Source organism: Myotis daubentonii, chromosome 6 (assembly GCF_963259705.1).
Source record: "Myotis daubentonii chromosome 6, mMyoDau2.1, whole genome shotgun sequence".
In the NCBI taxonomy this organism is placed as follows: domain Eukaryota; kingdom Metazoa; phylum Chordata; class Mammalia; order Chiroptera; family Vespertilionidae; genus Myotis; species Myotis daubentonii.
The window spans coordinates 89,506,085-89,529,492 of record NC_081845.1 but is presented as its reverse complement, the minus strand read 5'-3'; the positions used below and the strand labels follow the sequence as shown (position 1 = coordinate 89,529,492).

At 59.0% G+C, this 23,408-nt stretch overlaps 2 protein-coding genes across 2 annotated transcripts; both read right to left on the bottom strand.

Moving 5' to 3' along the window:
* Window positions 1-69: 69 nt before the first annotated feature.
* On the bottom strand, window positions 70-14,323 carry KCNK17 (potassium two pore domain channel subfamily K member 17). The gene is made up of 5 exons (XM_059699678.1): window positions 13,959-14,323; window positions 10,697-10,811; window positions 6,250-6,410; window positions 5,636-5,810; window positions 70-567 (listed from the first exon to the last, which is right to left on the bottom strand). The coding sequence occupies exons 1-5, from the start codon at window positions 14,229-14,231 to the stop codon at window positions 257-259; spliced, it is 1,035 nt and encodes a 344-aa protein (XP_059555661.1). The 5' UTR covers window positions 14,232-14,323; the 3' UTR covers window positions 70-256.
* A 1,606-nt stretch (window positions 14,324-15,929) lies between these two features.
* KCNK16 (potassium two pore domain channel subfamily K member 16) lies at window positions 15,930-22,293 on the bottom strand. The gene is made up of 5 exons (XM_059699677.1): window positions 21,688-22,293; window positions 18,852-18,966; window positions 17,641-17,807; window positions 16,527-16,692; window positions 15,930-16,224 (listed from the first exon to the last, which is right to left on the bottom strand). The coding sequence occupies exons 1-5, from the start codon at window positions 21,898-21,900 to the stop codon at window positions 16,001-16,003; spliced, it is 885 nt and encodes a 294-aa protein (XP_059555660.1). The 5' UTR covers window positions 21,901-22,293; the 3' UTR covers window positions 15,930-16,000.
* Window positions 22,294-23,408: the final 1,115 nt, after the last annotated feature.

Here is a 23,408-nt window from a genome sequence, read left to right as displayed (position 1 = left end):
GGGCCTGCCACAGGTCAGCCTCAGGCTTTACCCTAGAGCTGCTCCTTACAGCTTTCCCCCTCCCCCCCACCCCAGCATTGAAGCCATACAGGATACTTCTTATGGACCCTACTGGGCAGAATTTGGTCACAAAGCTGCACCTAGTCTCAAAAGAAGACGTAAAAAATGTAGTCTTTCGTCTGGGTGGCCCTGTACCCAGATTAAAATAAGGGGTCTTGCTACTGAGAAAGAAGGTGGGACAAACCCTGGAGTATAACTAGCGCTCCTTTCCACAGCGTGAGACCTGAGTCGAGGGTTCCGAAGGCTGCCTGGCCCCCACAGGCCCCTCCGGGTAGCAGCCTGGCCCTGGGGAGTGGTGCTCTGCCTCTCCCTCTGGGCCCTGCCTCCAGCTTCGGGGCTTGAAGTCTCCCTTGGAGCTGTGGTGGTAGCAGGAATATGACCTCCCCCGGGTCTCCATCAGGGAGAAGATCAGTTTGATGATCAGGGCCAGCCACGCCATCCCGAAGAGAATCCACAGGGACACTGTGTTCTTGTACCACAGTGGGTACTGCCGGGAGGGGTCCATCCCTAGGGGAGAGGCAAGGTCAGAGGCTGGAGTCCTGGGAAAGTCAGGGCCAAGTTCCCCAAACAGAAATGGGCAGACATGGCTTGACACGGACGAGCAGAATATGGGAAGTCCAAACTGGTCCGAGACCGCTGGCCTGGCGGTCACCTCTGAGAGCATCCAGGAAGCCCCCCTGGATTGGCACCGGGGGTTTGGGAATGACAGTTCCTCTTTGTCTAAGGCACTCTGTGCTCTAGTCCAGTGTCAGCACCACCTGAGAGCTTGTGAGGAATGCAGATGATTGGGCCCCACTCCAGACCTACTGAACCAGGAACGTCTGGGGTGGGCCCCGCATCTGCGTTTTCACAAAGCCCTCCAAGAGATCCTGAGGCCTGATCTGCTGTTTGCGTGTCTCTGTGTGGTTTTCTCATATCTGAAGGGAGGCAGATTGCCAGGGCCTTTAGGAAGAACAGATGGAACCGCTGGAGTTTGTTTCCTGCCTACATTCTTCCTGGCTGTGTGACCTTCATCTGTCTGACTGTCCCTCACCTGGGACATGGGGAAAATAACTTCTCCCCCTGGGCTTTCGGATGAAGTCCTGTTATCTCAAGGCCACTATTTACTTCTCCAGCCTCGATTTACACACTTCTCCCCTTTGAGACTTGTGCTCCAGTCACTCTGGTCTTCTTCCCAAGTCTTTGTCTATCATCTTTCCTGCCCCAGGACCTTTGCACGTACTAACCCCTAGGCTCAGAGTGTTCTTCATTTCAAATTCTTCTTGGCCCTGGCTGGTTTGGCTCAGTGGATAGAGCGCCGGCCTGCAGACTGAAGGGTCCCGGATTAGATTCCTATCAAGGGCACATGCCCCGTTGTGGGCTTGATCCCCAGTGGGGAGCATATAGGAGGCAGCCGATAAATGATTCTCTCTCATCATTGATTTAAAAAATATATATATTTTTATTGATTTCAGAGAGGAAGGGAGAGGGAGAGATAAAAACATCAATGATGAGAATCATTGATCGGCTGCCTCCTACTGGGGGGTCAAGCCCGCAATGCGGGCATGTTTCCTTGACCGGAATAAAACCTGAGACCCTTTAGTCTGCAGGCCGACACTCTATCCACTGAACCAAACCAGCTAGGATTGATGTTTTTATCTCCTTCCTTCTCTCTTCCTCTCTGAAATCAATAAAAAAAATATATTTTTTTAAAATTTCTTCTTGGCCTGGTTGTCTTCCCCTCATCCTTCAGATATCAGTTCAGATGTCACTCCCCGAAGACTAGACTGGGCCCCTCTGCTAAGACCTCTCAGTGCCTGTGGTTTTGTCGGGGAAGTTACCTGTCACCTCTGGGCCTCAGTGTCCTCATCTATAAAATGGAGGCAATGAGGGTGCCCACCTTCTCAGACCGTTGTGACTACCACGTGGGTTCATGCATCTAACGGCTCAGAATGGTGCCTGGAACAGGGTGGTGCATTGTTCCCTGTTGTTGGGTGATGGGTTCACTCACCACTGGGTCCCCACACTGGGGTCCCCAACACAGACAGGACCGGATAGGTAACAGCTGAGGGAGGGGGTGCGTGGGGGTTGCTGTGAGGCGTAGGTAAGTCTTGCTCTGTAACTCAGTTCTTCCCGCTGTCTGTTTCCTGGGGTCCGTCTTGCCTCCCTCAATAGGCTGGGATCATTCAAAAGATGCTCTGTCCTCCTACTTCCGTGACATCTTCTCTGTCTTAGCTCCCGCACCGCCCCCTGACCACCCCCCCCCCCCTGTCCTGTTGGCCCAAGACAACCTCTCCATCCTGCCCCCTCACAGCCAGGCCCCTGGCCTAGGCCCCGGGGAAGAGCCTGCAGCCCGGGAACCAGCTCGCTGCCTGGCCGGAGCCGGGATTGGATTAGGCTGATTGGGTTACGGGGCCATGATTCCGCCGGCGGTCCCAAATGAGATCAGCGGTGAGCCAGCTCCGTGCCCTGCCACCCGCCAGCTCAGCTTGCTCCTGGCAATGCAGGGGAGGAGGTGTTCCTCTCCAGTTTATTTCATTTTTTTTTTTATAGCTGAAATCATAAGTGACAGGACACCTGGCAGCTGGCAAGGCGCTCAACTGAGTTGCAAATGTAATTGTGGGGGCTACGGGTCCAGAGAGGAGCAGGCAGCTGGGACCTGGGGACCCAGCCCACCACAGCCTTAAGAGGAGCAGCTGGGACAGCGCCCCGGGGCTGCTGATGCAGGGACCACGGGCACCCACAGCCCAGGCGGTGGGCCTCAGCATTCCCACCCAGGGCAGGGGATTGACCTTGTCCCTGGAGGATAAGGAAGGCTGTGAGGCACGGGAAAGGGAGAGTGGGGTTTGTTCCTTCTCAGCTGTGGAAGATTCTGGAACAGAGGCATGTGAGGAGCCCTCCTTGGGCGTCTACCCTAGCCCTGCCTTAGGCTTGCCTGCTCTATGACCTTAATCAAGGTCTTTCCCATCTCAGCCTCAGTTTCCCCTTGCAGGTGGGCAGTCAAGGGCTCGGCATAGTCACTGGCCACAGGCACTGAAATGGCTACAGCAGCAAATCTCAGGAGAGGTGGTGAAGGGATGGCTCTGCCCGCTGCCCCTCTAAGTCAGGGTTGCAGGGGCTCCAGGAGGTCTGTGCCCACACCCCTGCCCGGCACTCCCCACAGGGTGGCTCACAGTAGCAGAGATCCCAGCCCTTCTCAAGCCTGTAGAGACCGCTATGCCAATGCCACTGCCCCTCCCTCGGTGGGGGTGAGGCCTTGTCTCCCATTTTCAGGGCCCCCAAGTCCAGAGGGAGTTGCCCCTCCTCCCCACCTGCCTCAGGGGTCTCAGGACTTCCTCAGGGGTTCCCCCCAACCCCACATAGGCTTTCCCTGTTAGCTCCTCCCACAAGACACCCTAGTTGGGGTCCTCTTCCCACTTTTCTGCCCTCCCCTTGCACTGGGCTCTCTCAGAGCACCAGCCTTTGGGTTTAGGACTATCGCTGGGGACACATCCTGTCCCATCCTCTGAGCCCTGGGGGGGAGGGGGGAGGTGCTGCTGCAGGGCCTTCAGGTCACACTGCCCTGGGCTGAGGCTGCTGCGGCTGTCAGAAGCCTGTTTCAGGAAGGCCCAGGGGCAGCAGGAAGGGAGAGGGCTCAGTGTGGAGAGGGGGAGGGCAGGGCCAGGCCCCAAGGGGCTCCCACAGGCCTGGTCGTGGATTTTGTCCTCCAGCCTAAGACTACGAGGAAAAGCAAAGGTTTTCAGAGGAGCTGGGCAGGTGACGTGATAGCACTTGCCGTTTTTATTTTTTATTTTTCCCCTTTTATTTTTAGAAAGCGTGGAAGGGAGGGAGGGAGGGAGGGGGAGAGAAAGAGCGATACATCAATGTGAGAGGGACACACTGATTGGTTGCCTCCCTCACAAGCCTCGACCAGGGCTGGGGATGGAATCTGCAATCCAGATTCGTGCCCTTGAACGGGGATCAAACCCATGACCCTTCAGTCTGAGGGTCGATGCTCTAACCACTGAGCACACCACCCAGGACAGCACTTGTCATTTTTAGAAATCTAAGGGCCAAGGGGGGATGGGGTGCCGACAAGACAGAGACGTACAAGTCCATGTGCCATCGTCACTGTGCTCTGTGGGGGCAACACCTTAGGAGCACCGAGGCCCAGAGAGGGGCTGTGTGAGGTGGTCTGGAAAGAGTCTGAGCTTTGGAATTAAACAGATCAGAATTGATATCTCACTAGCTGTGGAATCTCAGGCAAGTGGCTTGGTCTCTCTGAGCCTCAGTTTCCTCCTTAGTAAAATGGGTGATATGTCCTGGCCCGTGTTGCTCAGCTGATTGGAGCGTTGTCCCACACACCAAAAATGGAGGGTTCGATTCCGGTCAGGGCACATGCCCAGGTTGTGGCACCTGCAAGAGTCAACTGATTGATGTCTCTCTCTCTCTCTCTCTCTCTCTCTCTCTCTCTCTCTCTCTCTCTCTCATATCAATAAAAAAATCAATAGATAGCCCTAACTGGTTTGGCTCAGTGGATAGAGCGTCGACCTGCGGACTGAAGGGTCCCAGGTTCGATTCCAGTCAAGGGCATGTACCTTGGTTGCGGGCACATCCCCAGTAGGGAGTGTGCAGGAGGCAGCTGATCGATGTTTCTCTCTCATTGATGTTTCTGACTCTCTATCCCTCTCCCTTGCTCTCTGTAAAAAATCAATTATATATATATAATAAATCAATAGATAAAGTGGGTGGCACTCATGGCTCTAGACTGCCTGATGAACTGTTACTTGGTAAAACCCCATTTCAGTGTTCCAGGCTGGGTTCTGGCTCCAAAGGAGGCAGAGGGCAGGGCCTCCTCCCCAGTTTAGGTCCAGGGGTCTGAGCGCATGCACTGAGCCCCCTGAGCCCAGTCTGGTGCTGGTGCCAGTAACCACTGCTCCTCCTGTGACCCTTCAGCTGTGGGAGCCACCCCGCCCGCCCGCCCCACAGGCTGTCCTCTCCTGCCACCTGCTGGGCGTCTGCCTCTGCTTTATTATGCACGGTTTTCTGGGACCCACGTGGGGCTAAATCACACAATGAACCCCACCTTGGGCCCTTGGGACCACGCAGCCCACTCTTGCTGGCGCTCAGAGTGTGGCTGCCAATTGTTTTCGCGTGGGGGCCAGGGTTCCCGAGTCTCCCGACTCTGGCCTGACCCTCCTGGGCCCAGCCCAGGGACTGTGGGAAGCTTGGCGTCTCAGGGGTTGGGGTGAGGTGGGGAGGAGAGACCTGGGACAAGGACAGATGGGGAGGGGTTCAGGGACTCCCCTTATCTGGTGAGCTCCAAGAATGGGAGTGGGGCCCGAGGACACGAGGCCCTCCCAGTGGTTGTCAGATGGCCAGGAGTGCGACCCACAGCCTGAGGCTGGTTCAGACTCCAGTCGTCACCTTTTGGTGGGTGACCTTGGCCTCTTCACACAAGGAAGGTGGGTTTAACCTGCCAAGGACTTGGGGCGTCAGGCCCCCATGGGGCCTGGTTTGCAGCAGGCACCCAGGGGACGCTGCCCAGGGGGCAGGCGAGTGGAGGGCCAGGCCGTGGAGTCTCAGCCCCCTCTCCCGCTGGCCGCTGGGCTCTCACCGATCACGTAGTCGCCGAAGCCCACGGTGCTGAGGGTGATGAAGGCGAAGTAGAAGCCTTCCACGTAGCTCCAGCCCTCCATGTGGGAGAAGAGCAGGGGCGGCAGCAGCAGGAAGAGCAGGAGGCCCGAGAGGAGGGCACCCGAGCCCGTCAGCCAGCGGGCCTTGGCCGGGTCCTGGGGATGCACACAGCGCTCAGCCCCCACGTAGCACTCAGCGCCCCCTGCTGTCCAGCCAGGAGCAGACAGCCTGGGGCACCTGAGCTGCAGGCAGTGAGAGGGGGCTGCCCTCGGGCCTCTCCACCTGGCTGTGTCCCCAGCTTTCCAGCCAAGGCCTTAGTCCTGGGCCCTTCCTGTCTACCAGTCCCCCCGTGTCTCCCCACGGAGCTCTTCTATTACAAAAAACCCCTGGACAGTGACCCTCCCATCCACCACATCCCCACGGCAACCCTGACTCCCAGTTCTTCCAACATCGACCCCCCAGAGCCCCCATTCCCACCAGAGACTCTCACTGGGGCAGTGATCTCATTGGGCTAGATCAATGGCCACGGTTGCCAGCACACCCCTCATTCCACAAGTGCCCCTCCCCCCCTCCCCCGCTGCCATGGGCCCTCACCTGCCAGGTGCCCCCCAGCCTGCGGGCACAGCGGTGCACACCCTGCTGCATGAGGTGCCCCAGGTGGTTGAGCACCACGAGGTTGAGCGGGATCCCCACCAGAGCAAAGAAGATGCAGAAGAGGCGGGCGGCCATCGTGCGGGGGCTCAGGTTGCCGTAGCCTGAGGGGAGACGGGCACATCAGGGGACCCTTCTGTCGCTGGGGTCCCTGTTCCTACCCCACTTCAGACATGGCAGCTGGTGTATCCAGCCTGTGCAGGGCGCCTAGGCACCCGCTCCCTCCTTCCAGACGGGGTTATGCCCACGTGGTACAGATTGGAAAACTGAAGCTCCCGGAGGCTCAGCAAAGTGCATGAGCTCAAACCCGTGAATGTGAGGGCCCCGTCTCCCCTCTCTCCACCTCCTCCCTCTCTGTGGGCAGAGGAATGGGTGCAGGGATGTGGGAGGCCTTGGAGCCTCCAGCCCCTGCACCTCTGGGATTCACTGCACCATTGAAGCTGTGTCCCCAGGTGGGTCCCGGCACCCAAGCTGGTGGCTCTTGCCCGATGCAGGCCTCCTCTAACAGGCCATCTTGCTCGGGACCCCCTTCGCCTGGCCGAGCCTCTCAGCGCCCCACGGCAGTCTGTGCTCACCCCCCTCAAGCCCTTCCTTCCTTCCTTCTCTCCAGTCACAGGTCTCAGACCTGCTTTGCAACATGAGGCTCTCACCACCTCTCCTGCTCCTCTTTATCTTTCAAAGCCCCCCCCCCCCTCTCTTGCACACCTGATTCGGTCTTGTTATCTGATTTCCAGAGGCCGCTAACTAACGCACCCGGGTTCCTTCCCAAAACCCTCGGGAGTGAGGGCAGAGGATGCACATCAGGGGACCTGCGTGGGGGTGGGAACTCTGTCATGAAGATCAGGGAGGGGAGGCGAGGGGAGAGTGAGGTGCTCCTAAAGGATTTGTCAGCCTGGACATTCTTTCCTCCTCTGTTCCCCGCTGCCTCTGTCTCCCCCATTCTTGGTCACCACTGTCTTGTCTTTCTAAAACACAAACCTGGTGATATCACCCCCAGGTTATCATTCTGTATTATTCCTCATGTCTGTGGGGAAAGTCCAAACGCTCACCTAGCCCTTCTCCGGCTCCTGCTTTCCCAGCTCCGGCTGCAGTCCTGCCCGCTGAACCCCCAAACCCCTCCTCCCCCTGTGCCCTTGAACATGATCCCCCCCCCCTACCAAGAGTGTACTTCCCCCCCTCCTAGCCCAACTGTAAATGGTCTGGTGGAAGAGTGGCTCCCCCCCCGCCCCCCCCCCCCCCCCCCCCGCACACACACTCTGCAGGCTTTGAAGATAACCCACTCACTGCCTGAGAATGATTTATTCCCTGAGGGTCGTGAGCCCCTTCAGGGCAGGGGCTGGGTCGTAATCATGTTTATATTCTCGATAATTGGCACAGGATTGACACTCAGTAGGAGGCCACCATATGTGTGTGGGAAGAGTACAAGAATGACTGAATGGACGAGCGAGTGAATTGGAAATATGGGAATGAATGTGTAAATAGATGAACAGATGCCTTGCACCCTGCCCCACATCACTGCTTAAAGTACCCCCCCCCCCCGCCCCCTACACACACTCATTTGCACTGTAGGTTTACACTCTTCTGCCTCACTTAGGGGTCTCAGAGGCACGGCCCCGGGAGAGGCGGGGGCACTCGTCTAGAGCATGAGTGTTGGAGTCAGAGGCACTTCCTGGGTTTGACCTTTTCATCCTAACCTGTGGGATGGCAGCCCTTAGATTCCGGATCTGGGAGGAGCTCCGTGGATGCCTGTGCCTTCCCGAGGCCGTTACGGAAGGGGCTTTCTCCTCCCCATCCCTCTCAGTCAGCCCTCAGGTAGCGGAACTGATGGATATCAATGAAGCCCGCACCTGCCCGTTGAATGCTTGGTGGCCATGGCCCCATCTAAGCCACCTCTCACATCAGCATGTCTCCCACCTGTCCCTCTTTCACTTTGGTAGTCCAGCCCTAAGACACTTTGCCAGCGCCCTGCATGGTCTTCTGTAGTTGGGCTCCCCTGTCCCTTCCCCTGTCCTCAGTTCCAACCCTCTCCAGCCATCTGTGCCTCCTACTGTTCACCAAACACACCAGCCTCGCTCTGTCTCAGGGCCTCTGCACGTGCTGGAAGGTTCTGCCCCCAGTTACTGCATGACTTGCTCTTGTATTTTGTTTATGTTTCTGCTTCAAGGGCCACCCCATGCACAGTAGTCTCCGTCCCCCATCACTATCGAACTCCCTTACCTGGCTTTATATTTCCCTAAGCACCTCTTATAACCTGAATATTGTCTGTGCATTTGTTAGTTTGTTTGTGTTTCCTCACAGTAGAGCGTCAGCACCTCGAGGGAAGGGACTTGCCAGTTCTGCGCGCCGTTGTATCGCCAGCACCTAGAGCTATCAGGCCCGCACTAGGAGCGCCGTCTTCTTGTTAAGTGAATGGGTGGATGCATGCGTGGACACATGAGCGAGCTGGGGATGGACTTCACAGGTGATGCACGGTTTCCGGGCCCAGGCCTGCCCTGCTGGCCCGGAAGTGCCGTGTGCCTGTTCGACCCCGTTTCATTCCAGGGCTTGGGAAGGACAGCCCATATGCTGGTCCCGGGGCATTGGAAAGAGCAATGCAGTCCCTCAGCTGGGTTTCCAGTGCCAGCTCTGCTGCTTCCTAGCCACGTGCCCTCGGGACAGTGTGCCTCCCCGTGCCCCGTCTCCTCGTCCGTAACATGAAAATAGAAGCCCTGTCTTGGAGGTCGGACTGGACGCACAAAATCTCAAATGTTAAACTAGAGCAGTGATGGTGAACCTTTTTGAAAGGTTCGTCAGCATTTTGAAAAACCCTAACTTAACTCTGGTGCCGCGTCACATACAGAAATTTTCTGATATTTGCAACCATAGTAAAACAAAGATTTATATTTTTGATATTTATTTAATATATTTAAATGCCATTTAACAAAGAAAAATCAACCAAAAAAATGAGTTCGTGTGTCACCTCTGACATGCATGTCATAGGTTCGCCATCACTGATCTAGACCGTAAGGGTAGGGTGGGGCGCGGTCCCCGTTCCTCTGCCCTCTGCCCATCAGAGCCGACTCAGGCAGTGGAACCGAGCGGAAAGAAATGGACAAGGACACAGACCAGGCTCATCACCACAGGGCTGGGAAGAGACAGGCTGCAAATTCCTGAACCCAGGGGCCAAAGTCACAGGCCTGGGGCAGAGGGTGGGGGAGGTGTGGGGTTCAGAGACTTAAGACCCCTACATCTGGACTGTGCCTCCATCTCCCCCGCCCTGGAACTCCATTCATGCTGGTGGAATGGGTACTTTGGAATGAGTGTGTCAGCGTCTGTTGAGTGTCCACTGAGTGCTGGGTCTTGGGCTAGATCCTGGGGGTTCAGAGATGAATAAACATCATCCCCCCCAGGCACAGGGCCCATGGAGCCCGAGGGGCCCCCAGGCAGGCTTGCCTCAAGGTGGAGGGCTGGCCAAGCTCCCGTGTAGCCCTCAGGCCTGCTTCCAAGAAGTACTGGCCGATTTAAAACTAGGTGGAGAGCCCTCTGGGTGCTGCAACCTGGCTCCTGTCTGGGAGGACAGGGGCTGGGACATGCCTTCCTGAGAGGATCCTGGCCGGTGGAGGTAGCCCGAGCCACTGCGGTGTCAGCCTGCCACCTGGTGGTGACTCCTTTGTCATGCAGGGGCTGGGCCTGGCACCAGGGCAGGGGGATGGGGCGCTTTACTTACTTCCTGGGTCTAGAGCTGGGGCTCTAGGCTGCTCTTCACCTTCCACTTACAACAGCCCCCAGGCACCCTCCCGGGACAAGTTCCACCTCTGCTCTCCTGAGGGCGGGGCTAGGGAAACTGGGTGGAGGCAGGGATCTGTCCCAGTGTCCCAGGTGAGGGAGGCAGGGGGCTTGGAGAGGAGAGCGAAGGGTTAAAGGAGTGCCTATGTGAGCTGAGGAGTGGCCTCCAGGAGTGGCCACTTCTCACCAAAGGCAAGAACGGATTGCAAGGCTGATTTGGATTCCTGCCCCCTTTTCCTCACCTCCCGACACCACCCTCGCCCCACCCCCAGCTACCCCTGGGCTCAGTGTTGGGTGGGTTTGGCCCAGAGCATCCTTACTCCTGCCCAGGGGAGACCCCCTGCTTCCCGAGGCGTTTGTGAGGCAGAAGCCCCCTAGAGCGGTGCTTCTCAACCTTGAGCTTGACGCCAACTCCCGGGGAACCTGGGGAAATGCAGAACCTGGTACAGCAGATCTGCTGTGAGCCCGGGGCTCTGCTCCCAGGTGGTGCCCACAGTGCCTGGACCACCCACTCTGGGAGTCCCGAGGCCCTGACACCCCTCCAAAAGGCACTGGTCCCCTGTCCCTCATGGGGAGGCCACCGTGCCAGCCATGCTCACCTGCCCCCCTACTCCCCCGCACTTACCGATGGTGGTGATGGTGGACACGGAAAAGAAGAAGGAGCCCACAATCTCCCAGCGCCCCATGCTGGTGGTGTTGCCCAGGACGATGTCCCCAATTTGGTACGCGTGGATGATGCCCTGGGGGAGAGGCTGCAGTGACCACCAGGCTCTGAGGTGACTGGACTCCTGCACCCAGACCCACATACATGTGCACGTGTACACACACACACACACACACACATGTACACACGTGTGTACACACGCGTACAAACACATGCATGGACAATCCTCACAACCACTCTGAGCCCAGGCTGGCTTGAGCCAGGAGGCTGCCTCCAACCAGGGGCTCCCTTGGGGCAGGGACCCTGGGGACGGCTCCCTCCCTCCCCTTGCCCCCGGGCCCAGGCCATCGCAGGATATCTCACTGGTTGGAAGAACACCATTCATTTTCTTTCCTACTCACTCCCATTCTTGCAACAAGCACTGGCCAGACATGACCTGTGGTGTTTTGGGGGACATGGAGATGAAAGAGACATGACCTCAGTCCTCAGTGGGATGGAGACAATGCACTGCAGTCAATGCAGCTTTAAGGGCAGTGCAGCTGCATGATCCTGGGCAAGACACTTAGCTCTGTGCCTCAGTTTCCCTATCTGCAAAGTGGGAACACTAACAGCACCGACTTCATAGGATTGTGGTGCGGGTTAAATGAGGCACTAGATGTAAAGATGGAGGCCAGTACCTGGACAGGGCACATGTTAGTGTCGGCTGTCATCCTTACTGCTACGAACACAGTGCCGGAGGAATACAGAGAGAAAGGGGGCTCGTTCTGATGGGGGAGGGGCGGGGGCTTCATGGAGGGGTGATGTTGTAGCTGGGCCTTCCTGGAGGGTCAGATGGATTGCTCCCAGCGGAAGGACATTTTGGTAGCTGGCAGGCAGGACTGCACCTGGGATCTCAAATAGGGAGACCGAAAGGTTGTTGGGAGCCAGGCCAAACTTGGTCTGCCTGCCAGAGAGAGAGTGACAGGCCTCTCCCAAGGCTGCTGAGCAAAGGCGAGGAAAGATCAGGTTGTGCCCGGTTGGCATGGCTCAGTGGCTGAGCGTTGACCTATGAACCAGGAGGTCATGGTTTAATTCCTGGTCAGGGCATATGCCTAGGTTGTGGGCTTCATCCCCAGTGTGTGTGTGGGGAGGGGGGGCAGGAGGTAGCTGATCAATGATTCTCTCTCATCATTGATGTTTCTATCTCTCTTTCCTTTTTTTTTTTTTTTTTTTTTTAAAGAAAGATCAGGTTGTGTGCTCTATGGTAGCGGGCAGTACAGAAGGTGCTGGCAGACCGGAAGCAGAAAGCCTGCTGCAGGGCTGAGTGCTGAAGCGGCCTGGCCTGCATCCTGGCACAGAGTGGGCCAGGGGGAGCAGAGAGGAGCTCGTCGGAAGCCCAAAACTCTGGCCTATTTGGTGTGGGCACTGGGGGAAGCATCTAAGGCCCTGTGAGCCGTGTGGATGGGAGGCCAGAGGAGGAGGGCTGGGAGGAAAGTCGCCTGCTCTTGACCTTGGAGGAACTTCAGGGCTGCTAGGGAGCTGCATGTACAGGTCTGCGCCCAGGGGAGATCTGGGTTGGAGACATCCTACCCTTGTTCCTGGGGATGAAGCCGGAGGAGGGCTGAGTGGAGGTGTGAAGGGGGAGGGCACAGAGAGGGGAGGCCTGCGGGAACCTCGGGAACACCCACACCCACAGACGCACACTGGGCCTCTTGGCTCTGTGGCTAGCCTCAGAGCTATGCGTTTGTGCCAGCCTCCCTGAGCCTCTGCTTTCTCGGCTCTAAAATGGGATGCTATAATGGAACCCGCCGGTGAGGTAGGTGAGGACGAAACCAGGTACCACACTAGGGACAGTGCTGGGTGCGCAGGAAGTGCTACACAGAGGCATTAAGCATCATCGCCATCTCATCACTGTCCCCGTGTCCCAGGCCCAGGGAAGCTCACCTCCCGGCCAGGGGAGTGCGGCCGCCTCCAGGACCGGGCAGAGGGCTGTGCTCATAGAGGTTTAGAGGTGGGGGGTGGAGGTGCTACATTAGGTCCTTAGCAGAGAAAGTCCTTCCCCTGCCCAGCTCCAGGCCCCGCTGAGGCCCAGGCCAAGGGCTCAGGACTCCTCCCAGCCCGATGCCCAGGGTGCAGGCTGCCCTCCCAGAGGGGATTTCGGGTGAGGTGTGCAGCTGTCTGCGCTTGGGATCAAGCCAGGGCTCAGGATGCGAATGCAGCCCTCAAATCCCAGCAACTCCCAGTCCAGGTTGCCTGCCCTGAGGTGGAGAAGCCCTGGGTCCATCCTTCATGCCCCGCCCCAAGAACCTGCCCCAAATCCCCCTGGGCAAGCCCCGCTGGGCTCCCATCCTCTGAGCAGTCTCGGTCCTCAGGAACCCCTGCGTCCCCGCCCCTCGTCCCCCTGGGGCTCTCCCAGGTCCCTGGGCTGGGGAGGCTGCCCAGCCCCTGTCCGATAGCTCCGGGTAACCAGTAGTCAGCTAAAGAGCGCCCCTGCACCCACCCCTCCTTCTCTAGGACCCGGGGCGCTGGTGAGCGCGCCCTGAGCCCCTTCCCCTCCCCCCTCAGGCCCTGACCGAGGTCCCGTTCCTCCTTAAACTCCGCCCAGCACCCCCTGCGCCCTTGCCCCTAATGCGCATATTTGCACCCGGGGGTCTCTCTGGAAGGGGCTGGGCGCGCCCTTCAGTCCTTCACCTGCGGGTGCGACCCCAACGCAGCGCCGCCGCCGGGTCCCAGTCCCACCCCCTCCCGCCACCTCCCCAGCCCGCTGAGAGCACCCTGGCCTGGTTCTGATTTGACGGGGTGAGCCCTGGCAGCTCCTGACCCTGGTAGGCGCGCCCCCTGTCGTCCTCATCCCCAAGTTCGGCGTTGGCGCCTCGAAGCCCTCTCTCCATAGGGCGGGTCACGCCCTCTGGCCTCGAAGGTGCTCACAGCGCGGCTGCGTCCCTCTGGCTGGAGCGGGGGTGGGGGGTAGGGTTGGGGGTGTGGGGGGTGGGGTTAGGGGAGTGGGGGGTGGGATGGGGATGAGCGGGGGACTTTCCTGTCTGTCTGTCCATCCAACACTCTCCCCCCCGCCCCCCATGTGCGGCCGCGTGGTCCCCGCGTCCATCACCTCCACCCCTTTGGAGAAATGCTCCCCGCGTTTCCCTGGCCAGGGCCAGGGTATGCCCTGTCGCCCCCTGCCCGCCACCCGCGCTCCCCTGCCGGGGTCTCCCCGCCGGACCCTCCGGCCCCGCTCTCCCCTGACCCGGATCAGCGAGTCCAGCGCCGGGCCGTCCAGGCACGTGAAGTTCCGCAGCAGCGCCCACTTGTCGCGCTTGAACCTCGCCTTGGAGGCCTGCGCCGCGGGGCTCTCCAGCATCCAGAACACGCCGGTGCCCAGGGCCAGGTAAGCCAGGTAGACGAGGAGCAGGAGCACGGTGCCCGGCAGGGCGCAGCGCGGGGCCCTGCCTTCGGACGCTGCCCGGGCTCGCGGTCCGCACATGGTAGGACAGGCAGGGCGGCTGGCCTGGGGAGCCATGGCCAGGACCCAGGTGGAGAGGCAGGGCCGCGCTCTGCTGGTCCCTTCTCGGGCCAACCGCTGCTGTGCCCCGTGTTCTCAGCAGAGGAGGCGTGCCCTACCCCGCCCCGGGGTCCAATCCCGGAGACAAAAAGAGGCCTGAGCTGTGGCATCTGGCCCCGCCTCCGACGTGTTGGGAGTGCCCACCCCCCAGCCCCGCTCAGGGAGAGGGGGAGGGCTGCGGGGTGCTGCGGGTCCTGAGAAGGAAGGGCCCGAGCCCTCAGCTGTCCTGTAGCGAACAGTGGGAGGGACTGCGGGAGACGAGACTCAGGGGGAAGAGAAGGTAGAGGCCAAGTTTATTTTCTTAGGGCCCCTGCCTGAGCCCCTGGATCCAGGACAGTCTCCAAGGACTGCTGCTTCAAGCCCTCCCTGCTCTCCCACACCCTCATCCTCCCCTCCGTGCATCCAAAGATGAGGGCCTGGCTGGTCAGCACTGTCCATGAGCCTGGGAGGCAGAGGGGTCTGACCAGTGAGTGGGTTGTCCACTCCCTACTTCAGAGGAGGCCCCGTACTCCCTCCTCTAGCCAGAATGGAGGGAGGGTCCTGGTGGTAAGGGAGCCCCTCTACTTGGCTAGGGGTCCTCAGCTTCAACAGGAAGTCCCGGATGTAATCTGGGTCTCGCTGCTGTAGATGCTCCCCTGGGCGCCCCACCTGGGGCCTCTGCTGCTTCACAGCCTCCTCTCAGGCCCGACCCGAGGTCCGGCCACTTAGGGCCTGCCTTGCTTGGGGTCCTGGGAGAGGCCGGGGCTGAGGTGTGCAGTCCTCGGTGAGCGGGGCCTGGGCCGGACTGGCCTCAGTCTCTCCTCTCCTCTGGCCGGAGGTGTGGCCATCTGGCAGGAGAAAGGCCTGGCAGCAGAGCTGGTTCCCAGGGGAGGCCGTGCCTCCATGGAGCTCATTTCGTGGACGTCTCCTGGGATCTGCTGACTCTCCTCGTTCCCAGGGAAATATGTTTGGAAATGCTCTTAAGAGGACAGGAGCCCAGAGTGGCTGATGGGGTCAAGGGGTGCCCTGGGGGAAGGTCAGGGGAGACCGTTTCCAGGAAAGTGGGCCAGACACCCGGACCTCCTAAGCCTTGCTCGCAGACAGCTCCAGACTTCCAGGCCAGGGCACTGGTGCTTGCCCGCCCCTCAGCGCAGCTGCCTGAGGGCAGATCCTGTCTGCACCGAGATGCCCCAAGGCCCCTGCCCACCCCTCCCTCCCTGCCAGCTGTTCCCATGGGCCCCCCTTTGCCTTTGTCATAGCCTTTTGGGACCTGGGTTGGGGTTGCCCCTCTACTTGGCTAGTCCTTCCGCTTGACTAAGTGAACATGGAGGGCAGGACCTTCCCAGAGCCTGACTCAGTGCCGGGCACATCGCGGGGCCAGACCAGTGAACGCCGTGCAGGTATCCAATGAGGCAGAGGACAGCCACCCTTTGTTTGCTGTCCTGTAGGAGGCTCTGGGGAGGGGCGGGGAGGAGGGCAGTGGGGCTCTGGCCATAGTGATCCATGTCTGGTCAGCTTCGAGGGGAAAAGGTCAGGGACTCTGGGACAATGGCCAACCTCTCGCTTCACACCCATCCGTCATTGATCCTGTCTCCCCATCTCCATTCTGGTACTTTCTGGGACATTCCTCCCTCCTTTCTCTCTCCAGTGAGCTCCTGAGATCAGCCCTGGGCGGGAAATCCAGAGAACACGTGCACAGGGTGGGGGAAGCTAAGGGGGGCCCCTCGGGCCACTGGGGTGGGGGGGGCTTATGCAGAGGTGGGGATCTTCTGAGGTCTGGGGAGCCCATTGGCCTCAGGAATGCCCCCTTCCTTGAGGCAGAGGCCCCTGCTGAGCAGCCAGAGCTGAGAGCACCTGTGCAGAAGCAGGGGCCCCAGTGGGAGGACCAGCGCCAGCCACGCCAGGCCCAGGAGGATCCAGATGGCTGCCAGGCTCCGGTACACCGAGATGTAATGCTTGCTGGGGTCCGTGCCTGGCCGGGAAGGGAATGTGATAAATGCCAGGGATCTGAGGGCACAGCCCCCACCCCCAGGGTCCATTGGGGCCCTGCCAGTCTCCCCATGACAAGGATTAGCAATGGAGGGCTCTGGGGAAAGGATATGGATTCCAGACCAGCAGCTTCTGAGGATGTGAGAATTCGCTGCAGCCTCAGAAGTCATTCATCTCCAAAAAACCAGGGGCCATCTGGTCCTCTGTGGTCACCCCCGCTGACACCTCCCCACCCCCCGATCCCGGTGACCCTGACTCTGAGATATGTGAAGGCCTTGTTCTCACCGACAACATAGTCCCCGAAGCCGATGGTGCTGAGAGTGATGAAGGCAAAGTAGAAACCCTCACTGAAGCTCCAGCCCTCCACGTGGCTGAAGACCATGGGCGGGAAGATGAGAATGACCAGTGTCCCCAGGGTCAGGAACAGAGCCAGGCCCAGCACCTGCAGTACCTGGAGGGAGGGAGGGAGGGAGTCCATCTCTGAGTCCACCTGGGAGACCCCAGGACTGTATGGGGGGAGAGTCTGGGGGAAATTTGGAATGGGACTGGGTCACAGCTCGGTCCCTTTTCTGCCCTGCAGACCTTTGGGGTGGGGCCTGGATCTCCATGTCAGGGGCAGATCTGGTCAGAGGACTGCATTGGTGGGTCAGTTGGAATTCGGAGATTCCTCTGGGCTAGTACAGGTCCCCCAGGCCTCAGATCTGGGACAGAGCACTGTCACTGAAACGTTCCAGCTTCCTCCGCACCCTTGTCCTCCTAGTGCGCCTGGCTTTGCAAAGGACTGGCCAGTGAGGTGGGCACTGGGGCATGCCGGGTGGCCTGGAGTTTGCTGGAGTTCTGTGATGGCCATGGAGGTGTGCCATGTTGACCAGCTGTCAGCAGGTGGCATCCAGCTGTCATCTCCTTCAGGATGTGTGGCAGCTACAGGGGTGCAAAGTCCTGGTCATGCCCAGCTGGCATGGCTCAGTGGTTGAACATCAACCTATGAACCAGGAGGCCGTGGTTTAATTCCCAGTCAGGGCACATGCCTGGGTTGCAGGCTCGATCCCCAGTGTGGGCATGCAGGAGGCAGCCAATCAATGATTCTCTCTCATCATTGATGTTACTGTTGCTCTCTCTCTCTCTCTGAAATCAATAAAAATATATTAAAAAAAAAAGTCCTCATCATTTCAGCCTGCTGTGGGACACCTCCGACAGCCCGTACATGCTGCAGAGCTCCAAGAGGGGTTGGCCAAGTCTGCCCAACATGGCATCCAACCTCTCCCTCTGCCCAATCCTTTTCTTTCACCAGTGCCTACCTAATACCTGCTGGCCACACTCCGTTAGCCAGTGTTGGCTTCTAAAGGATTAACCTGAAACTGATGTGTCACAGCAGGGCTGTCGGGAGGGTGGGACCTACCTGGGAGCGTCGGGGCTGGTCCTCCCACCTCTCCAGTGTGGTCAGGTGGCCTCGAAGCCCTGTGCCCAGGTGGTTGAGGAAGATCACGTTGAGGGGGATGCCCACCAGGGCGTAGAAGACACAGAAGACCTGGCCTGCCTCGGTGCTGGGGGCCAGGTTCCCATAGCCTGCAGGGGAGGAGGAGTGAAGTGTGGGGAAGAGAGTTCAGAACTGCCTCCCCCACAGACGCCAGCAGAGGTGGGCAGTCTCCCCCTGCCGCTGGGGGAGGAGGGGAAGCTCCCCTGGTCAAGTGAACACTCATCTCATTCTGTTAGGATGATCCCTATTTATAAGACTCCTGCTTGTCTTTCAAGGCCCATCTTAAATGACACTTCCTCTAGGAAGCCCTCCTGACGACCACCCTTCACCTTCCTAGTAGGTCTGATTTCCCACAGTGCTTTGTGTCATTCCTACCTACTTACCTACTCTGCCTGGCGCTATTATTTTTGGTGTTTATCGTATCCCTCTTCACTGGATTGGAAGCTCCTTGAGGGCTGAGTCTGGGTCTGACTCAAGTTTGTATGAACCCCGCCCCCCTCACTCCTTCCTCTGTCTCCCCTGTCACCAGAGCTCAAAGAAAGCGTTGGACCTAATTGGTCTTAATTGAATAGATGGGGTTAGTGAGTGTCCGGGGTTTCCCTGCAGGATCGGAGTGGAGTTTCTGGCTGAGGGGTGTAGCAGACACCCCCAGTGTCCTGTCCCCTTGGGACCCCTGGCACAGCACCTGCAGCCTCTAGACAGTTCCTGTGCACACAGATGGCTTCCCTCCAAGTCCCTGCATCTTGTACCTGAGAGATTTTTCAGCTGCAAGAGTTCCCTTGGTCCGTGGGCAGGTCCAAGTGCTGGAGAGTTAACACATCCAGGATTCGCTCTCAGCCAGCCAGGGCAGGAGTGAGGAGACACACTGCCCTGCTTTCTCACCCTCGCGGGGGCTGCTCTGGGGATGGGCTCCACCTCGCCTCTCAGAGGGTCTGGAGTGAGCCCAGTGGCCCTGCCCAGTAACCTGCTCACTGATGCAAACTCTATTGCCTTTCCTCCTTGTTTCACTTCCCCACGTCTCCACTGGGGCTTCCTGAAATCACCTCCCAGAGGAGCCACATCCTTGCCTCAGCATCTGCTTTCGGGGAACCCAAACCGAGACAGGGGGAGCCCCTCTTCACCCGGCCCTTTACCTATGGTAGTGACGACCGTGCCTGCAAAGAAGAAACTGCTGCCAAAGTCCCAGTTGCTGGGGTTGGTGGAGTTGCCTTTGGGGTTCACGCCCTTCACCCAGGCTTCCATGATGACCTGTGGGGTGGCAGGGAGAGGGAGTGATGGGGCGGCTGGAGCCCAGAACTCAGCAGGGCGCTTTTGTGGCACCTCACTCAGCGAGGTTCTCAAGATGGGAAAAGGAAGCTAACACTCAGAGCGGCTGCACTGCCCGGGCTGTGATGTGGGCTGGTGGAGGGGAATGGGCACCAGGAGGCAGAAGATGCTTAAGGAATGGACCCGGTGGGAGATGCTGCGTGTGGCCAAGAGGGTGAGATGCCAGTGGGTTGTTAGGCCAGTGTGAAGATTTCAGGTTGGATGTTCCTGGAAGGGTTTACTTGGAAACACGGGGTATGGGGTCCATCGGGAAGGTGGGGGGGTTGGAGAGAGAGAGCCTGCCTTTCCAACAGGGCTGATGGTCCTTTGTGCCTCCAGGTGAGCTGGTAGTCTTGCTCTTTGCTGCCCCCTAGTGAGTGCCAGCCCAGGCCTACGGGGAAATTCCATCAGAGGTGGGCAAAGGTCTCGTGTGTGTGTGTGTGTGTGTGTGTGTGTGTGTGTGTGTGTGTGTGTGTGTGTGTGTGTTTACAGAACCTGAACCCCTCCCTGCAGGTCAGGCCCGAGCCCTTTGTCTCTGGCCTAGCTCTCTCCGATAGGGCGATAGGGCGCGGGACTCCCTCCCCACTCCCTTCCCCTGTAGCTGTGGGTTGTGCCGGGGCAGCAGCACAGCCTTGCCACTTGGTAGAGCCCCAAAGGCAGGCGGGAGGAGGTGGGGGAGGGGCAGCCCTGGCCTCCCGTTCCTGTGGGAACGTTTCCCTGCTGGTGGGGTGGTCCCATGAGCCAGGCCGTTAGGCGCCCTGACACAGGCTGTCTGCTTCTTCTCACTTTGGCAGAACTGGCCTCGTCGCATGTGGACTTTGGCCTCCCTGTCTTTCCCACACACCCAGACAAGCCGAGATGGAATATTCTGGAATGCACCCTCTCCCTGGAGACCCTCCCTCTTGGGAACAGCACTTGGTCCCGGACTCAGCTGCCCCCCAGGCTGACGTTCTCCATCCCGTTGAGGAGGGGCCTTGAAGTCAGTGAGGGTGCTGAGTGGGGCCCTTCTGTCCTTCTCTCAGAACCCGTGGTGGAGCCGTCAGAGTCCTGTGAACCCGGACAGGGCCTGCTTCCCTGGATGCTGCCTGCAGGACTGCGGCAGCTTTCCCTGGTGATCTGAACCGTCGTGTGCGCTCTGCAACCTCACCCCAGATCTCTGCTTTTCAGCTGGATGTCCCCTGGCAAGTGAGGTCCCTCCTGCTCTTCAGCTAGACATCTCCTGGCTCCCTCACAGCTGCAGCCAAGCCTGTGGCTTCCCGCTCCATTTGCAGAGCTACCAACCCTTCCCATACCCTCTGCCCTCCATTTGCAGAGCTACCAACCCTTCCCATACCCTCTGGCTCCTGGGTTTCGCCTCGAACCCAGGGCTGTGGGAGCAGGAGGCTCCAGGGCCTCTCTCCTAGCCCCCTTCTCCTCCCTCACACCTCCCGGAGTCTTGAGAGGCTCCCAAACCCTTTCCAGTCCTGATGTAGGTGCTGTGGCCCAGCCCTCACTGCTGGGCAGCAGGGACGTGAAGAACAGGCCTGGGCAGGTGTCTCCCAGCCCACCCAGCTCATAGCCTGCTGCTCTCCATCCTGCGTGGGCATCAGCATGGCCGCCTGCTGGCCCCGCCCCGACTCTGTGGGTCTGGGTTGGTGTGATCACTGGTGTTTCCAACAAGCTCCCAGGTGCTGTCCCAGGTGGTACTGATGCAGCTGGTGGGGGCCACACTTGAGAACTGCTGTGTGGTGAAGAGCAGCCGGCCTGAGTGCCAGTTCTGTCTCTGCCACTAACTGCGCAACCTTGGCCAACATACGCCGCCTCTCTGTGCCGCGGTTCCCACCCACAGACTGGAGATGGCGATGATGCAAGTGAATAGGAGAAAACACCTGTAAAACACCGGGCCCCGCACGGTGACCCTGTTCCCCGCCGGTTAAGGCACATGGTCAATGCTCAGTGAGTGCCGCCCATCGCGGTGCTGACCTGCTTGTGTCTTTGCGGCCATATACTCCGCCTCCTGGTCTCTAATGCGTTTCCCTTCCCCAGCAGCAAGGCCTTTTGCCTTGTTTCTTGGAGAGAGCATGTTGGGACCCAGAGTTTGTGCAGGGGAGCAGACGGAGCCAGGTAGAGGGTGACTCCCTCTGCCATCAGCGATTGCCTCCCATGGGCACGGTGCGGGTGGGGCTCAGTCGCCCTGGCCACTGCTCACCAAGCCCAGCGCCAGGGTCCAGGCCGGGCAGGCCAGCGTGGCGGCTGCTCCTGACCTTTCTCTGTGCCTCCGGCCTGCCGCAGCCTGAGTGTGGTCAGCCCAGCAGCCGCGGGGTTGGGTGGAGCACAGAGTGCGGGACAAGGACATTCGCACACACCGGTAGCACTACGTCCGCTTTTAAGCAGCAGGTGGCAGCTTAGGAAGTGCTTCTAACCCGCTGCTGAGTGTCCGCGGCACAGATGTGGTTTTCCTCCTCACCTTGTAGATGAGGAGACTTGCGCCCAGAGAGGTTGAGTGACTTGCCCAATGTCACAGCGCTCCAGTCTCAGACCTGCACCCAGGTCTCCCCTGGCTCTGTTCCCACACCCTCTGCTTCCAAACAGGGCATCGGTCCCCGGGGCGTGGCCCTGGACCTACCACAAGAAGCCCCATCCTGCCCCCCCCCCCCCCCCGCCCCGGCAGCGTCTCCCCTTCACCTGCACGAACTGCTCCAGGGCCCGCTGGTCCAGGCAGGTGTAGTTCTCCAGGAAGCGCAGCTTCTCAAACTGAAACTGGTCCCTGGATTGAGCCTCCGCCTGCCTCTCCAGCAGCTGGAAGATGGTGGCGCCGAGCAGCAGGTAGCAGACATAGACCAGCAGCAGGGGCAGCAGCCGGCCGCCCCAGCAGCTGCAGAGCCCGGCGTGGGGCATGGCGTGGCCAGGACTCTGCCAGGGCCGCGGGGCTGGCTTTGGGAGGAGCTGCGGGAAGGGCTGGGGGACCTGCACTCGGCCTCCTGCCGGCCTCGCCCTCCCAGGCACAGGTGTCCGGAGGCAGGGAGTCTGTTTGAACAGCGCGGCTCAGCTTGGATGCACTAAGTGCCATGAGTGCAAACAGGCCTGCCTCCCCCCGCTGGCCTCTTTTCCATGGAGAGCAGCAAGTGGCACGGACCCTCAGACAGACCTACCGGGTCCTGCTGCGGCCATCGTGCCTCGCCCTCTCCTGCAAGATGGACGGGTGTTTCTGGGCCAAATCTGATGCTCTCCTCACTCTGCCCAGGCCCGAGTGGCCCCCTTGGCAGCCCCCAGCTTCTCACCCACGACGGGTTCAAGTCCCCAAGCTTAGGAGCTGGGAAGAAATCAGATTGGGTGTGAATAAACCTTGTACTCAGTTGCCGTGGCTACCAAACGGGGCAGAATTGACCTGCCTATTGGGGGAACCGAGGATGAGTGAACTGGTGACAAATCAGGGCAAAGCAAATAGATAGCGACAGTCCCATCAGGAACAGCACGGGCCGGTGCTCCTAACACACTGGGCACATTTGCTCCGCGGCCTTTGCTGACGGTTGTCCTCGCCTGGAGCCCTTTAGCTGGCTGCCTTCGAGGACGCCACGTCGGTGAGATATACGTGTGAATAAGACGAGGCTAGAGTGTGTCCTGGCTCTGGGAGGGCAGAGTCGGGGTGTCTCCTTTGCTTATGTATGTGTGTATTTGTAATCGTTTGATTGACATATGATTTACACACCATACCAGTCACAAACGTAAAGCACACAATCGAACGCTTTTTCACAATCAACTTGAGAACATTTTCACCACCTCGAAGGGAAACCGCTTTTAGCCACCAGCCCCCCTCCCTGAAGCTGCCCCCTCAGCCTCTGGCAACTGTGAATCTATTTTCTCTATGGACTCGCTCACTCTGGACATTTCCTACAAACGCAGCCATACGGTAGGTGGCCTTTTGCGCCTGCCTTCTTCTGTTAGCTTAACGTTGTAACCTTCATCCAGACTGTAGCCTGTCAGTACTTCATTCCTCTTTATGGCTGAATGATATTTCATTGTCTGGATATGCCAACACTTTATTTATCCATTTTTCGGTTGAGAGCTATTTGGGTTGTTTCGACGTTCGGCCATTACTCAATGCTGCTGTGAATATTCATGTACATGTTTTTGTGAGCGCACACGTTTTCAATTCCTTTGGATATATTTCTAGGAATGGGGTTGCTGGGCCATACGGTCACTCCATGAGGACCCGCCAGGCCGTTTTCCAAGGCGGCCGCACCATGTTGCCTTCCCACGGTAGTGCGAGAGGGTTCTGGTGTCTCCACGCGTGGTTTCTGAAATGAGCTGCGGCAGCAGACACCCTGTGTTGCCTGCCCCGCAGCCTTTCCTTCCTTCCTGGCCAGCAGAACCCCATGTTGGTATGTGCCAGGCAATGGGGCATG

Coding starts and splice junctions, on each gene's coding strand:
- KCNK17 (XM_059699678.1), bottom strand. CDS start 14,231: ATGGCTCCCCAGGCCAGCCGCCCTGCCTGTCCTACCATGTGCGGACCG. Junction 5,811..6,249: donor GGCTGGGGGGCACCTGGCAG/GTGAGGGCCCAT, acceptor GTGCATCCCCAG/GACCCGGCCAAGGCCCGCTG. Junction 568..5,635: donor CTTCGGCGACTACGTGATCG/GTGAGAGCCCAG, acceptor CCTCTCCCCTAG/GGATGGACCCCTCCCGGCAG.
- KCNK16 (XM_059699677.1), bottom strand. CDS start 21,900: ATGCCCCACGCCGGGCTCTGCAGCTGCTGGGGCGGCCGGCTGCTGCCC. Junction 18,967..21,687: donor CCCTGGAGCAGTTCGTGCAG/GTGAAGGGGAGA, acceptor GCCACCCCACAG/GTCATCATGGAAGCCTGGGT. Junction 16,693..17,640: donor ACCAGCCCCGACGCTCCCAG/GTAGGTCCCACC, acceptor CCCTCCCTCCAG/GTACTGCAGGTGCTGGGCCT.